Here is a 17,135-nt window from a genome sequence, read left to right as displayed (position 1 = left end):
CTTCCCCCAACTCAGAGCTCCTGAACCCCAAGCCAGTCTCAGACTGTAGGAACTTGAGGTCACCACATTCCTGTGCTTCTGAGTGACATCATATGATGCCCTCTTGACCTCCTCCATTTCAAACCCAAGAGCCTAGGTCTCCCCCTGGGAAGCCAGCCTGATTATCTGCCACACCTGTATGCCCCTAGGTATGATCTTGCTCACCAGAGCTAGTCTCTCTCTGAAAGCACTAAGAGGCTTGAGCTAGAAGGGGCCTAGAGAGAAGGTCTAGCCTGGCTCTGACACTTATTCTAGTGTCATGATTCTGGGCAAGTGCCTCAGTCTTTTCATCTGTGGGATGGGCACGAGGACATATACACCTGCTTGAGAAAATGTACTCCTGTGCCTACTTGTGCACTCAGTAAGCATTTGCTCTCACTCTGAGAGGATGAGGTAACTTCTCAGAGTCTTGGGCAGTCTCAGAATGTAGGGCATGATACCTGGCAGGCAGCAGGAATACAGGCATACTCTGTCCCCACCAGACAGGCTCTGCCTCTCCAGCTGTATCCCTTGTAGGTAAGTGAGGATCAGAGTGTGGTCTGTGAGCCTGGGGTCCCTGGGACCCCGTTCAGGGACTGTGAGAGCAGACCTATTTCCCAACACTGTTAAGCGACTATTTGGCTGTTCGCCTGAGTCAATCCATTCCTTGTCGTCGTTGTTGTTTTCCTTTGAACTTCTTTTCCATCGAGGCGTCCTGATGAGCCACAATAATGATCAACAGAAGCATCACCGAAGACCCTCATATCTGGTGTTCAGGACAGACACCTCTTGTCCAGTGAAGACCCCCAGCAGAGCCCAAACAAAGCTAGATCACAGCCCGGGTTTGTGTTTAACTTTATCATTTATAAAGCCATACAATGGATCGTGAGAGACCAAGCAGCTGTACAGAGGGGGACAGCATCAGTGTACATACATTCATATCCAGAACACTTAGCATACATCAGGGTTTATACAAGGTGGCAGAGGCTACAGGCACAACAATACAAAATATAAAGTACATTTCCATCTATAAATACACAGCCGAGGGCCGGGGCAGGGGAGGGACTCTGGTGTGGGTTTCCCAGCAGATGGCCTGGCTAGCAGAGTTGGGATAATCAGATGTGAGGAACTTCTCACATTTGATTCGGATGATAGAAGAGAAGAAAATGGGGAGATTCTCATGCACACCCCAACGTGCTCACACACATACGAGCCAAATGTGGGTCCTCAGGGAGGGCTGGACTGTGAACACTGACACACACTGGATGTGTCGAAGTTCAGTGGCCTTGCTGCTGTGAGGGGCCCAGGCATGAAAAACAACCAAGACCCTCCAAGTTTTCAGCCATTTGAGGAGACAGAAGACAACAAGAAAGAGGCCTGCCGAGCCTCATCCCATGGGACCACCCCTCTGTCATCAACACTAAAACATAACCAAACTGTGGCCCATCAGGCCTCACCTCCTAGTTTATTCTCATTACTGGGTCACATTGAACCTGACATCCCTCCACCTCCCACCTCCAAGTTCCCTAAAGAGATGAGCAGACCACGCACACACACCCACACTTACACACACGCGCACATACATCCTGTCACCAATGACCACGGAAACACCAGTCTCAAGATCTTCAGCCAAGGCCTAAGTGCAGGGGTGGCCCTAGCTTTGGGTTCCAAGCTCTTCAGGGACCCAAGGCATGGAGGCAGGAGAAGGCTGATTCCCTTTGATGGACCTCCCCAAGATCTGAAGCTGGGAAAAGGGTGTCAGAAGTCCCAGGAGGTAGGATTAAAGAAAACCCAGAGCTGGATAGATGCAGTTCACTCACTTGTCTCTCCTGCACTTCCCAGTCAGCACAAGAACTCTCCTGAAATCCCCTTTCTAGAGGGATGCACAGCCACTGTGTCCTCCCTACACCCCCAGAGTGGGTCTCTCTAGGGACTCTCCAAAGCCAGGGCATATCAGGAATCCTGGCGATCATGCCTGAGGCTATCTAAGCTGCTAGGAAAAGGTCAGGTGAGAAGACTCAAATGCCCCTTTTCAAACCTAAGATGTGAATTCTTTCCTACAACATCACTGGGCAAGGAAGCCAGAGTTCCACAATAGCCACTTCAATATCCAACTGTTAATTCTCCCAGCCTTCCTATCCATCCTGCTCTAGCCCAGCCCTATACACTTGTCCCCACCCCCAGAACCATTGGGGACTTCCCTAGACTTCCCTGGCTCCATCAGTGCCCCTCTCTGCCATCTCACCTCCAGATATCAAGGACAGTGAAGCCCCAGGCCAACCTCAGATCTTCTGAGTGGTAGGAGGCAGTTTGGACCTAGGCTGTAGCTGAGGGGTCTTGTTCAGGACATCACTGGCCGCCATGTTCTCCTGTCTCCCTTCCCCCTCTTCCATTCATGTGTAAGAGCAGACAACACTCTCCCTGTTGATATACAGACTCAACAATAAACAACAAAACAGATCATTCCCCAAAGAGCAATGGGTAAAAGTGCTCTTGTTTAAAGGAAATCTTTGGCAAGAATACAGAGTTGCATACGGAGTGCTGTGTGTGCATGTGGTCTCTGTGTGTGCGTGTGCGTGTGTGCACGTGTGAGTGTGCAGAAGCCCGTCCGTGGGAATCACAGTTGGGAAGGGGGCAGAAAACAGTGTGGTCCCCACTGTAAGAACTGAGGCCCCTTCTCCACCTTTCTTCCAGAAAAGCCAAACCCTGGTGTCCATTCTTTCTAGAGGCATGCTGAGGGGTCCACATGCTGGCCCGTATCCACGCTGGTCACTCACACGACTCACACATGGCTTAGGCCCGAGTGCAGCATGGGAAGGTGAAACCATACATGAAGGCTGATCCTACACACGGGCCTGGCCCAGGGCAGGATGCAGAGGCTCTGATGCTCCTCAAAGGCTCAAGTGAACAACATTCCAGCCAGGAGAAGACTCCCCAGACTATGCAGTAGGGCGAGGGCATTTACAAAGAACAGGATGAGAAATGTCTCCTCCAATCTTGGGGAGAAGTAGGATTCGTTAGTTAGGGGGTTGAGGAAATGGGACATCCAGACAGTCGCCTTGAACATCTCAGAGGGAAGGACACCTTGAAGACCCTTGATCACTAAGCCCATTTAGTCTTTGGGAAGTGGGGTCCCATGATCTTTACCCAACCTTCTTTCTAGCTCCTCAAACAAATGTCCACACAGTCAAAGCTCCCCAGAAGGAAAAAAAAAAAATCCAGGAGCTGCCACACCATGGCCACACACACCCAGATCCCCACATACACATGGCTCAGGCCTGTGGCGACAGAAGCAGCTGTCCACGCATACAGGATGTCGGCAGCCACACGTGCTACGGTTTGCCAGAGAATAAGGAGCTGGAATTGGAGCACTTCACCCCCCAAGTCCCAGATGTAGCCTAGGGAGGCCAAGACCAGGGTCAAGGCCAAGGCTGGCCCTGGGCTGTTTGGAATATAAAGATCTCCTGCAGTTCAGGCTCTACTTTCATTAGAGAAGAGATGGGAGCAGTTTGTGGCTGGAGACAATAAAGCAATAGGGGAAAACAATAAATATTTCTTGTCAATTTACCTATTCTTTTTTTAACCTTTTTCTTATATTTTTTATTAGCTTACAGATTCTATCAGTATGTCTCATGTATATATTATATATATTTATATATCAGTACAATGCCACCCCTAGGGGCCCCTATGGGCTTACATGGTGGCCTGAGTGGTGGCAGGGGCCTTCCCAACCCCACAAATGGACCATAGGACCTTTGGCCTAAATTCATACCTTCTGTCCTCTGTCCCACAGGCAGCATGCTCCTGCTGGGGAAACCAAGGCAGAAGGGGAACCAGGGAAGCTTTGGTATTGTGGGAGGACCACGTGGTTCTCCAGCAGCATTCCCAGAGGTGCTCTGATGTCACCCTGAGCAGCCCAGCCAGAGGGTGTCTGCAACAGCCAGACTCCAAAACACTTTCAGAGGGGAAAAATGGGGGGGGGGGGGGGAGTCTTCCCCAGGTGTCCTAGGCAGGACTTCGGGAAGTAGGCTCCTGGGATAAGCCAACGTGAGGACCATCTAGGACAGGATAAGGTCAGAAAGGCACGGCCCCCATCCCCCAGTAGGCGTCAAGCAGATGAGCAAGTGCAAGGCTAGTGCTGGCCCAGAAATTGGGCTGAGGGAAGGGAGTAAGGCAGTCCTGGGCATTGTCAGTGCGCATGCCCAATTCATCATGAGCCCCACAACACAATGCGCATGCCCAATTCACCATGCATCCCACAATGCAGAAAAGATGCCGTCCTTCCTAACGGGTATTTTTCCCAAGACTGTGGGCATCGCCTCTTCCTCCAAGCCAACTTCAGTCTCCAGGAGACAGAACAGCTATAGTGCTGCAGGTGGTCATGCTCTCTGTACCAGAGTCTCTATGGAGGACAGGTTGGAGGCCCACAGGGCCACTAGAGGACAGGTGCAGAGGGAACTCTGTACCCATAAGCTATACTCCTGCACGAGATAGCTTGTCATCGGACCTGGGACCCTGCCACCCTACATCCCTAGTCTTCTTTGAACAGTGTGTATATGTGTATCACAAGGGACACAGACAAGCAGAGCTGTTTGTAATTTGAGTTGAGTGGACACAGGCAGGTATCAGTCGGCGCGTGGGAGCACATTTATACCCTGCAACAAGGAGTCAGAGCAAGCACAGACCACGGGTGAGCAAAATGTGAAAAAGTGTCACTGCTTGATGTCGTATGCTGGCCACCAGCAACGTTACCTCCAGGGAAGAAGCCTCAGTTCAGTTTCTTCTCTCAAAACAGGAGGGTTAGGGAGAAGGAGCTTTTTCATTGCTCCGTGAAATATGGTCCCCCAAGGAGGCCTGCGCATTCCCTGTGCCGTGTGAGCTCAATTCTCTCAGAGGGGGAGGGGCCCCAGCTAGCTGGAGAGGCTTTGGGAGGTGTGGCTTCCATCTATACAAGGGATTCTGAGTGCCTCTCTTCTTCCTTCCTTCTTCTTCCTCCCGCTCCCCTCCCCACTCCGCAATTCACTTTCCTCTCCCAGCAATGCACTTACTTCTCTCCTTCTCCACGGTCCACCCAAAGTCCTCATTCTGGATTCAAGGTGGTCAGGATTCACAGATCCCCTCCCCACACACCCCATTCCCCAGTGCCCTAGCCTTGGGCAAGGGCTCCAGGACTCATCTCTTCTGGCCAGCACTCAGCATGACCTTGGAGACGAAGTTGACAATGGCAGATGCAGGCTGGTTGGGGTCAAGCTCTGCGAAGAGGTGGCAGGCGTTGTCTGTGGTGCTGCCCTGCTTCCGGGCCACGAAGCCAAAGAGCCTACAGGGGTGGGAGAGGATGCCCATGTAAGGACCCAGGCTCTAGAGGGCAATGATGCAGGAGAGCATGCCTCGGGCCAGCCTGCCTTCTCCAGCTCCTCCCCAAACATCTAGAACTGGGGCTAGCTCTTTAAAGCCAAATTCTGAAGACAGTGCCTTGCTTTGTTTCAGGGCAGGTGACACTCCCCTGGGGAGCAGGGGTGGAAGATGGGTTTGAGTGACAAGACTTGTTAGAAAAGCTGCAAGGAGACTGGACAGGAAGCAGGAAGAGTCCAAGAGCTTTCTGTGGATTCTTTCTTAGCCTTACCCCAACCTGAGGATTCCTACAGGACATGCTTCCTAGGTGGTCAGAGAGACAAAGGATAAACAGACCCTCACCTCCCCAACTCTACCTCTCCCTCTCGCTCCCTCCACCTCACCTCCTCTCTCTGTTTCTGTCTCTGTCTCTCCTTCTGTGTGTGTGTGTGTGTGTGTGTGTGTGTGAGAGAGAGAGAGAGAGACTCCCCCCCCACACACACACCCAACCTCTCGCTGCAAAACAGAGTTAAAAATATGAGAGCAGAGAGAACAGAATGTGAGCTCAGGGCCCCTCCCGACCAGCATGTTGCTAATTAGAGAGAGATGGGGAAATCAGGACAGCTGGAAATGTCAATGGAAACCCCTCAGCTGGGTATGCATGGCACCCACAGCTAAAATTAGCCAGGCTGGCTTCTGCCTGCCTGTGTGTGTCTGTGCAAGCATAAACAGACAAACAAGTCTATTCACACCTGTGCACAGAGACACACAGCAAATGCATATTCACATGGGACACACATGTATATGATGAGGAAACACACACACACACACACATACACCCTGAACTTCAAACAGCTTTATTCTCCCGACTCTGTTGCAGGACCTGAAGCCCTGTGATAATAACCAGGAGATAGATGTTCAGGGCAGTTCCCTCTCCAGGCTAACTGACTATAGCATGATATGGTGATCCCGGCAGGGGGAGGGGCATCTCTGAGTTCCCAGAGTAGAAGCAAATAGGCCTTTTTGCCTGTCTCTGCCAGAATAGACACCTGCACACTTGTGCCTGCTCTGAACATTGCCATCTGGCCTGTCTACCTGTCTGGCAGTAGCACGAAGAGATTCAGAGACATGGGACAGCACAAGAATGTGAGGTCGCTTTTGATTCTATGAAGGTCTCGGAAGGCTGCAGCGTCTTCCCCTCCCTCTGGATTAGATCCCTAGCTGGTTGTCTCTATTCCCAAGCAAGACGCTCTCACTTGGGCCCACTCTGGGCACTTCTGGCCTCTATTTTTTCACTCAACAACTGTCAACAACTGACGGACCCCACCCTGTCCTCAGGAACCTGCAGTCTAAAAGTCATATGATCCCCTCCGAACTCCTAAAATACACCCGTCCATTTTAAAGTAGTCTTTCTTTCCACACATCCTTCAGACTCCATGCCTGACACGCCTTTGTTAGCATGAAGATGCAGGCTATATTCTTTCTCTTCATCTCAGAGACCTTGGCATGCAGGCCTTTATCATTCTCTTCATCTCAGAGACCTTGGCATGCAGGCCCTGATCAGACCCCTGGCCTACAGCCCAGCCCTGCCCCTGCTTTCCCCAGAGTATAATGGCCAAGAAGCTGGGTGCAGGGAAAGCTACACTTACTTAGCAGGGGTGCCTCCCTCTGTCTTCATCCACCTGTGGAGAAAAAATGCCCACAGTAAGTTGGTGTGTCTCTCTCAGGAGCCCTGCCAGGGGAAGGAAGGCAGAGGAGCCCCTATTCAAGGAGACACAGCCCCACGGTCACACAGGGAGAAGATGCTGCAGCCCACCTCCCATGTGGAGAGGAGACATAGCAGAGCAGGCAGAGGTGAGCAGTGAAGTCTGTGGAAAGTCACTGGGTCTGGGGAGGAGACTCAAGCGGTTGCTACCGTAATTGCTCTCACTGCGCAGGACACACCAAAGCTGTGGCTGAATACACAAGCGCACAACACACACACATGTCAGGAATAGAGCAGAGCTGCCTCTAAGACACTTACTTTCTTTCTTGTGGATCCAGGTCACAGAAGGTGACAGTGTTGAGGGGGTAGTGTCGTCTAAAGAAGAGCCTATGGCAAAGATATCAGAGGGCCAGAGTGAGTGTAGGAATAACTGCTTTGTCACACCTGCCACCAGCTGCCGGTCAGGCCAGGCCGTCTTCCCATCACTGTGTCTGTCATGGGTTCACAAAGCCTCTCCTTATTAATAAGATGGGCTGAGAACCTCATACCAGGATGTAAGCCCCACATAGGAACACACAGATGTGGCATAGGAGAATCTCACATGCTCTGATGCTAGGGGCTGGGGAGGGAACTGGTGCCAAGAAATGATAAATAGGGAACTCTGGGAAAGGAAGGGAATAGGTTGGAGGGGGGCGCATAGCGTGAAAGCTTCTATTAAAATCAAGGGCTTTGCTTCAGCTGTGTTATGTATGCTCAAAGCAGGTCACTCTTTAGAAGTACGGAGGGATGAATGGATGGATGTTGATAGGAGATGCATACATGCATACACACATGAATGAATAGTTTGGTGAGTGGCTACATGTATAAATGGATGAATGCAAGGATGGATACGTTGGTGAATGGATGAATGGGTTGAAGAATAGGTGGGTGACTGGATAGACGGGTGGTTGAGTAGGTGGGGAGGTGGGTGGATGAACAAGTGGGTAGGTGGGTGGAGGACAGATGGGAAGGTGGATGGATGCATAGGTTCATAGGTAAGCAATGGGTACAGGGGTAGTAAGAACACGAATAAATGCATAAAAGGGGGAGGTAGACAAGGCTTACTTTCTTTGATTGTCCGTCAGTGTGATTCCTTGGGCAGAGACCTTGAAGTGAACAATGGTGGCAGCTGGCGTGGGGTCAGCGGCCAAAGTCTCTGATGTGGCTTTGGAAATGGCCTGTGGCCCAGTGAGTGACTCCATATCCACAGAGTTGACGAAGAGCACATTGCAAGCTGGAACGAATGGAGCAGAGAGAGTCATGAGGGGGCTAGACTGGGTGGGGACAGTCCCCTCAGAGCCACCTTGCAGAGGCAGGTGCAGACAAATTTCAGGCAAGCCTTGAGCCAATGCAACTGCACACAGAAATGGAATCTGACTGAGAATTCCAATTTGCACCCGAGAGAGGGGACAGGGCAGGAGGTGGGAAAGACGGGTCTGGGCATTAGTCCGATCTCAGGTGACACTTACCTGCTCCTTGCTTCAGCAGGTCAGTGGTTGAGTTGGCAGGGCCTGAGCTATCTTTTGATTCATCTGTGGGGTCTGAAACAAAAATTCAATTAGTAATTAAAGCCCTACAGTAATTTAAACGAGCCTGGCTGGTCCTAAGGCAAGGACTGCACATGCTTCCTGCAATAGATACTCTTTCACAGTTTGGCAGTCGGTGCTGCATGGATAAAGCAATACCAAGTGTGCTGGGGCACTTTAGAGTCCAGCAGAGCTGGGCTTAAGTCCCCGCCACAGTAACTGCAAAGCCTCTATGAAATGATGATGACAGTGATAGTGTCCATGTCCCTGGGTCTCCAGAACCCCAGCATGTGACAAACAGCAAGGCTTTGAGGAGCAATGGGGACTGCAGGCCTTTCATTTTACACCAGTGTGTCTTTGTATGAGTGACTGAATCCAACACAGCACAAACTATCAGGCTGAGATGAGTTAGAGTCAAGTGGCAGATGTACTGAGAAGCTCGGATTTACCAGCACACAACATGCACGGCATGTGTGTTGTACAGCAGCACACGTCACTTTACAGGCCACATAGAACACAGGTTTTACTTCAACTATAGTTTAACAAATTTTTAAAGATGCCAGAAATCTGAATGTGGCCTGTGCCTGTAATCCCAGAACATTGGGGACTTAGGCAGAGAATTGTGACAGCCTGGCCTATGTAACAAGAATTGAGGGATCTCTATCGGTGCTTCTATACTTTGTTTACAGATGCATCAGGATACAGATTGCTGTGTCTGCTCTGCAGCTGTGTTGCATTGCTTTCTGATCACTGGGGCTTGACCTTGGGTCTCACACATGAAGGCGGGTGCTCTGCTCTGCTGCTGCATCTGTGCATGGCTACATATCTACTTCTCTTTTGTCTTTTTACTCTGGGATCTCTGTGTTGTCCAATCAAACCTAAACTCACGCTGCAAGCCAAAGCAGGTCTTGAACTTGTGATCCACCTAGCTCAATCTCCTAAGTTGCTCAGGCCACAGGTCTGCAGCCCCAGTCCTGGCTCTGATCCAGAGGTTCTGACAAATCTGAAAATAATCTGCCTTTTAGCAAGTTCCCAAAAGCAGCAGCTTCAGGCACTGTCCTGTGTTCTGAGAGGTGCCAGTTTATATGATTTAAATGTTAACAAATTTTGTAAGTTCCAAACAAATATTTAGTTAGCATCTAAATTATGTGGTTTACTGATGTTCTTGAAGTTGCATTTGAACCTTTAAGCTAATAATGTTGGTCAGTGGTTATTAATAATTAATGTGTCAAGCTGGATGAACAGACATGGTTAACTGACACTAGAAGTCTCTCTTGTGTACCAGGATATAATCCTTGTGTTCCTGTCCCCCACTTCTCAGATCTCCCCTGGGATGAAGCTTGTTCTGAGAATTCAATGTGGATTTTTATAAACCACCAGAATATTTTTGAGAACAACCTGGTAAATCAATTAACGGGTATTCTTGGAGTTAAGCTTCTTAGTGAACATTTCCTCCCCATCGCCCACTTTTTAAAATATATGATGTGGGACGGGGTCCCGTGTATCGCCTCCACCCTGGCTCCATTCTGGGCAGACAACATGAGGGGCTATCTCCTACCTCGGCTTGGAATGACCAGTTTACAGGGCAGGGCCAGTGGGATGACAGAGTGCTGATAAACCAGGGCAGAAAGGGAGCCTGTGGGGAGAGACAACCAGGCAGAGTGACCAGGAGAGACTGGAGAATGGACACAAGGAACCCCACCTCATCCAACTCCACACCATCCCAGTATCTGCTCACTGTTTTCTTTTTGGCAGTGTTGGGGCTCAAACCTGGGACCTGAGCCACATCCCAGCCTCCAGATTCTTTATCCATTTGCCCACCCCAGCAACAGAATTGAAAACCTGCCCCCTTTACACTGGGAACTACAAGAGAACCTAACTACATCCCTTGGCAGCCAGGTCCCCTATGTCCTTCTAGTTACAGAACCCCCATCAGAACATTGCTGATGGAAACTGTCACATCAAATCCCAGCTCTGTTGCTTATCTAGGGGACTTAAGTGGCACTTACACATTCTTCATGTGCAAAACGGGGAGAGTGACAGCTACCAAGCAGGATTGCCATGACACCAGAACAACATGACATCTAGATAGTGACTTTCACATATTGGTGGCCAAGAAGGACAGCTGTTCTTACTGCTGTTATTTTAACGTACTGATGGTCCATCTCAACTGAGCAAAACAAATACAGAAAGGGAACCGGCAGAGGGGAGGAGCCACAGTACACAGTATGCTGCTAGAACGCATGGCCAGGTTTCAATAAAACTTTATTTATAAAAACAGCAGCTGTTCCTTCCTTCTGCCAAAGCCATGCCCAAGAGGACTGGCAGCAACAAGATTGAAAGAACTTGGGTCAGACTCCCCTGAGGACTGGAACAGAGACCATATGACAGGCCAGGATGCTTACCAAAGTTTGGCTCATTGGGACAGCCCTTGAGCTTCACTCCTCTAGGGCCTGTCTCAATCAGAAAGTGCCTCACCAGCTCATGGGTCATATCTCCTGGGAAGAAGGAGGAGGAGGAGGAGGAGGAGGAGGAGGAGGAGGAGGAGGAGGAGGAGGAGGAGGAGGAGGAGGAGGAGGAGGAGGAGGGGAGGAGGAAGAGGGGAGGAAGAGGAGGAGGGACAGAATTGGTCACTCATTATTATAGCACACACACACACCCCACCTCCTAACACTGCAGTGTATAGAATGAGATGAGAGAAAGGGCTGCCCAGACAAGGTGGCGAGAGCCCTGTGGGATGAGGATTACCACTCACTCCCCTTCCGTCCATCCAGGAAACACCTCACACACACCAAGCCCCTAAGGTCTGCTGTCACCAAAACCACCACTCAGCATCCTGGAGCTTCTCAGGGACCAGCCCTGGTGAATTAGGACCCTGTTCAGTACCCAAGGGTCTGAAGAAAGCAAGAAGCCCCAACCCCAGCCTTGGCCTGGCAAGGAGAAGACTCTACCTTTCTTGCCCTGCTGAGTGATGGTTGGAGGGGGTGAGGACACCTTCATGGCCAGCCCATAAGCCCCTCGGAAGGAGTGGCTGTCCCGGATGATGAAGGCCCCTGGCTCCTGATCCTTCAGGAGCGCGATGGCTGGAAGGTGAGGAGACAGAAGAGAAACCATTAGCATTGACTTAGCTTGAGTCCCATGGACCCGGAGGACTCTCCTCTCTCGAGATGACATTCTTTGATGTCATGATGTAAGGAAGCATTCCTGCGGGCCCTCCTGTCCTGTACCGAGCAAAGCACACGTCTCTGATGATGACCAGAGACACCCAGTGTTGCAGCCATTCTAGCTGCAGCCGTTACTCAGCACAGCCTTACAAGGGGAAGCAGACAGTATATGAATGCTGAGTGGAACTGGTCTATAACTTCATTTACAAAAAAAAAAAAAAAAAATAGTGAACCTCTAGGCTCTCCTTGCTGGTCCTTACCCCATAACCAGACATCCTTGGGGTGAGCGTCGCCTTCAGGCCTACATTCCAAATTTGGTTTTGTTTATTATTTTTTCTGAACAACCATCATCATCATCCATACCATAGTTTCAGATACTCTCGGCTGGCCTTTTACTTTGTCTGGGAAAACCAAGGCTCTGCTCCTGACACCTCCTTTTACACAGGTTTTTCCTCTCTAACTTTGATCCCAGCCACCTCTCTGGGACCACCACCTACTGCAAAAAGGAATGAGTTCTTGCTCAAGGCAGACATGGCGAGCAGGAGTCCATGATGTCTCCCGATGGACCACTAAGCCAACAATGCTGTCCCCACTTACCCTGCTCTCTGGAGATCTCGGGCTTGTACCAATACTTGGAAGTGTCCTGGACGAACTTCACTTTAGCCCGTGTCTCCGGACTATTGTCTAAGGGAGAAAACAAGGGGAGTTTTACAGCTGAATTGCATTCCCCCCAAAAGAAGTTGACACCCCAACACTGAGAACCTACAAATGTGGTCTCATTGAAAACAGGGTCCTTACTGACACAATCAGATTTAAACAAAGGTGTGCCAGACTGGGCTGAGCCCTATACAACGCAGCCAGTTTCTGTCCAAGTGAAAAGAGACAAGAGACACATGGAGACTGCACCAGGTGAAAACGGGAACATCTGTAAGTCAAGAGACACAGGACCACCATCATCAGGAGAAATATGGGCAGGGCCTGAAAACAGTACTCCGCCAGAGTCCCTGCCAACATCTGGGTTTTGATCTCTGGCCTTTGCTATGGCAGAATTTACCTCTATTGTTCTAAGCCAACAAGTGTGTGTCAGCCCCAGAAAAGAAACCAGAAAGCTCGATCCTCAAACATCACAGAACATGGCAGGAGGTACCCTGCAACCCTCTCCCACAGTCTGCCTCCTGCCAGCCACAATCACTGCCTGGCCATTCTGTGGTTAAAGGACCTGGCAAGGCATCCATTGAGCTGGTGAAGACCCCTTCCCCACCCTATTCCCTTCGCCTAGAAGATTCTGAAGATATCTTCCCCATTTTCTTCACACAGGTTGACACCTCTCCGGTCCCTTCTCGTGCTCTGTCTCCCAGCCTCAGTCTACCATCCATGAGCAAGGGCAAGAAGACCTGTGCCTCTCTCTGTGGCCCATCCCCTCTTGACCCCACACCGAAAGTCACATTCTACATAAGTAGGGTCACAAGTTCCTTCTATTCTCCAACATCTAGACCAGGGAATGGCCAGTACTCTAGTGGTCATCTAAAGGGTTTCACACACAGCCAGATGATGGGGATCCAGGTATTTACAGACCATAGCCTTTCTCAGAACATTACATTGTAGAGGTATTTGGACAAGACTGAGTCCAACTCTGGCATTTCCCTGGAACATGCCATGCCCCTTCCTCTTCCTCTCAGGGCTAGGACTATAGGTGAGTGTCACTGTGCCTTGCTCTGTATCTTATCTTTGTGCTCTGCTCCTCCAAGCTCAACCTTTGTTTATCATAAAATACCTAACATCATTGCGCACTGCAACCACTGAGCCACGCGGTGGACTGTTAGAACTTAGTCTTGCTTTCCACTAACACTTTCACCTTTTGGCACAAAGCAGAAAAAAAGCAAAGGGGCTGGAAGAAGAAGGAAGGGGGGGCATCTATTTTCACAGTTCTACAGTTCTCTGAGAGAGACTGAAGCAGGGGACACAGTGTCTCGGGGTGCTAAAGTTAGGAGAGAAGGAGCCTGCAGCTGCAGCTAAGGGCCTTGGTTCTCACGAGCACCTGGGCTTCATCTCCAGTAGCCTGAGGGGACTAAGCTCCTTTCCCAGGCTGTAAGGCTAGAGAATGCATCTGCTGCAGGCGCCTGACCCTCCTCTGAAGCTCAGCCATGGTTGATCTAGGGAGCTGTCAGAGGCGACTGCAATCCTGTGTGTCTTCCTGTGTTGACTCCAAAGGCTATTTTAAGTAGGCAAGATGGTGGGAAACAGGAAGTGTCCTAACTCTAGAAACTTCACATCCTTCAAGGATTGGGGCTGGGAACCAGATGTCCCTAGTAGGCGGCAGGAAGCAGGGGAGTGTAGGGTCACTCTAAGTGTCCCAGCTTGGAAGGACTTGGGAAAGACACAGGACAGAGAACCTGGGTGCCTTCGGTCTAGCCCAAACTGTTTATAATTTTCTGCATCTGCCTTGGACACAAGAAGCTCCGGGGTCTCCACACACAGGGTCTGGTTGAGAAAATGTGGATCACCTGAAGCTTGAAGTTTTTGTTTAAAGAATGAACAGTTTCCATGGAAGGAAAGACACCAAGGCCAGACTTGGGTAAAGAACTTATCCTGTGGGAAGCAGGTTGTTCAGACCAGGCTCTGCTAAAACATCTCTCCCTTCACCTTTATTCTGTCCCACCTGCCCACCTAGCCCACCGTTCACTGATGTGTGGGGCTGACAAATGCCACAGTGGTCAGCGGAGTCTCACAGTTCTGTTAAGTTATATACTATCTCTCACAATATGAATATATGCTGAAGATGTTCCCATCGTGTGTGTGTGTGTGTGTGTGTGTGTGTGTGTGTGTGCCACAACCTGCATGTGGAGGTCAGAGGACAGCCTTGGGTGTCACTCCTTGCCTGCCACCTTGTTTGAAGCAGGGACTCTTGTTCACTGTTACATATGCCAGGCTAGCTGGCCTGTATGCTTTTGGGGAATCTCTTGTCCTCACCTCCTATCCCAGCACAGGAGTACTGGATTATACACACACTCCTGTGTTCGGTTTTTACGTGGGTCCTAAGGATCCAAATTCAGGTCCTCGTGTTTGTGCAGCAAGTGTTATACCCACTGAGCCATCTCCTCCGCCCCAAGAACACTCCTCTGGGGACAGTATGGGCCTGGATCGGAAGTCAGCTCTGCCACCAGGTAACTGTACAATGAATGCCAACCAAACAACAGGAACTCTGAGGGCCTTAGAGTTTTCCTGTGTAAAGCAAGGATAACAATTCCGACCTCCGCAGTGGGCCAGGGCTCAGGCTGCCACACAGCAGTGCTCAATAGGAGGCTATGCCAGTGACAGCCACCCAAACAACATACACTTCCTGCTTGTTATTCCATCTTCCTCATCCTGCACCCGTCATCACAACAACCCTACGCTAGCCAGGTTTTGAAGATACAGCCTCCACCACTACAGGTAAGGAACTCAGGCCTTCAAGTCGATCACCCACCCACAGTTATCTACCAAGGGATGGCTGGGACAGACGTCCTAAGTTTTGGGCAAGTGGAAATGTAAGGGAAGAGACACACCTGGCATCGAATACTTGGAAAAGTCCGGAAGTGTATGAGAGAAGGAGACGGTGCTGCTCCCACTGGGACTGGCCATGCCATTGGCGACAGGTGAGGAGGACACTTTCCCATTGATGGTGGCATAGTTGGGGAGGCTGCCTGCCCGGTCTCCCACTGACATCCTCCGCTTCTCTGGTAAGGCTGGTGTGGGGCTCCCCTGCCTAAAGGCTGCTGAGTCTGGCGAGGGTGAGGTGGCAGGGCTGCTCAGGCCAGGGTAGTAGGCAGGGGAGACAGGGAATGATGGTGTGGAAGGAGCCTGGTAACCAGAGGCACTGCTTTGCCGGGACAGTGTTGGTCTTCGGTCCTCAGGGGTAGAGTAGCCACCATAAGCTGCATGCCGGTCCAAGCTGGGGCTTCCAGGAACCACAGATCCAGACCCACCCAGGTGCCTGCCCAAGCTGGGGCTCCCGGGGCTAATGACTGCATTGCCATGGAGACTGGAGGCCAGATTCCCTTGGTGGGCTCCAGGGTGTCTGCCCAGGCTTGGGCTTCCTGGAGTGGTGACCACACTGCTGTGGAGGCCTGGAACTTGATGGCTTCCCACTGGGTGCCGGCCCAAGCTGGGGCTTCCAGGAGTGGTCGCTGCACCAGTTGCGTGGCCAGAAACCACATTACCATGGAAACCTGGACCAGATGGACCCATCATCTGCCGGTGGCTCAAACTGGGACTACCAGGAGCAGCCATGGTGGGGTTGATGGCCCGCCGGCCAAAACCGGGACTAGGTGGAGTGTTGGTGCCCACTGTCCTGTGTCGTGTCTGAGGGCTCCCAGGCACCATGTGGACGCTGGCCGCACTGAACTGTGGCTGGCCCTGGCTTTCTGGAGAAGAGCTGAATGGTTGAAGGGAGTAGTCAGGGCTGCTGTAGCTGCTGCCACCAACAGGGATGGGAGAGGAGCTCTGATAACTCAGTGCTGCAGGGCTCGGTTGCCCCAAGCTGCCTGAGCGGATGCTGGAGTCCAGCATGGGCTGGATGGGTGTCCGGGGACCCTGGTCACTGCTCCCTGCTGACGGGAAACTGCCCACGGACGTGCTAGAGAGAGATGACAGGTAGAAAGGTCAGTGTGTGATACTTAATAAAGGGTGCACGTTGGCTGAGTGGCCAGCATCCCTCAACCACTAAGAACAGTAAGAGCTCCACTCAGTGAAGAGGAAGTCGGGGCTTTTATACATTACATAATGGAACCATCAGAGGAAGAAACCGAAGGTCAGAGAGTTTAAGGAGTAAGTTCAGCACCACAGGGGTTTAAAAGGCAAGCTTTCAACTCAGCTGCATCTGATTCCCAAACCCACACTTTCTTTACTGACCCACCAATCATAGCAAAGCAATCACTAGGGAAACTAAAGGCAGCTGTCCTAGTGTAAGCCCTTAGCACCACAGAAACTTGGGAAGATGGTCAAATCACTTGGCTCTATTCCTATTAGGGGCCAACTTGACTCGGTTTCTCTGGGTGTTTTTTATTTTTTTTTTTAATCATTTCCTCGGAATGCTAAAATTGGCTTTTCATTCCTAAGTGACTCCAAAAAGCAAAGAAAAAAAATCTCATAGGGTAGTACCCCAAATTAGGAGACTTCAGGTTATCAGGAAGTCTATCTTTAGCACACACACACACACACACACACACACACACACACACATCTGGTCACTAATGGCACAAGCATGAGGCTCCTGTTTAAGCACAAGCTGGTAGAGCCAGGACTTGGCTCAGGTATGTGACAGACTAGAACAAGGTTGCCCAGAGACCAGGGAGGGAGGTGGCAAGCAGCTGA

General features: G+C 50.8%; 1 protein-coding gene across 21 annotated transcripts in view; it reads right to left on the bottom strand.

The window, feature by feature from the left end:
* Nucleotides 1-861: 861 nt before the first annotated feature.
* Tns1 (tensin 1) overlaps nucleotides 862-17,135 on the bottom strand; it is a 213,342-nt gene continuing 197,068 nt past the window's right edge. For 18 of the 21 annotated variants that reach the window (XM_076931682.1, XM_076931685.1, XM_076931684.1 and 15 more), the window contains 10 exons: nucleotides 15,329-16,398; nucleotides 12,381-12,467; nucleotides 11,571-11,702; nucleotides 11,025-11,117; nucleotides 10,178-10,255; nucleotides 8,563-8,634; nucleotides 8,159-8,327; nucleotides 7,373-7,441; nucleotides 6,999-7,031; nucleotides 862-5,335 (listed from right to left, as the gene is read on the bottom strand). In XM_076931682.1, coding sequence (XP_076787797.1) covers nucleotides 5,191-5,335; nucleotides 6,999-7,031; nucleotides 7,373-7,441; nucleotides 8,159-8,327; nucleotides 8,563-8,634; nucleotides 10,178-10,255; nucleotides 11,025-11,117; nucleotides 11,571-11,702; nucleotides 12,381-12,467; nucleotides 15,329-16,398 — 1,948 coding nt within the window. In that variant the 3' untranslated portion in view covers nucleotides 862-5,190. The remainder of the gene's footprint in view (nucleotides 5,336-6,998; nucleotides 7,032-7,372; nucleotides 7,442-8,158; nucleotides 8,328-8,562; nucleotides 8,635-10,177; nucleotides 10,256-11,024; nucleotides 11,118-11,570; nucleotides 11,703-12,380; nucleotides 12,468-15,328; nucleotides 16,399-17,135) is intronic. The other 3 variants (XM_076931683.1, XM_076931691.1, XM_076931693.1) reach the window with 1 other exon arrangement.

This window comes from Arvicanthis niloticus, chromosome 3 (genome assembly GCF_011762505.2).
Source record: "Arvicanthis niloticus isolate mArvNil1 chromosome 3, mArvNil1.pat.X, whole genome shotgun sequence".
In the NCBI taxonomy this organism is placed as follows: domain Eukaryota; kingdom Metazoa; phylum Chordata; class Mammalia; order Rodentia; family Muridae; genus Arvicanthis; species Arvicanthis niloticus.
The sequence above is the reverse complement of the archived record's forward strand: the minus strand, read 5'-3'. Positions and strand labels throughout refer to the sequence as shown.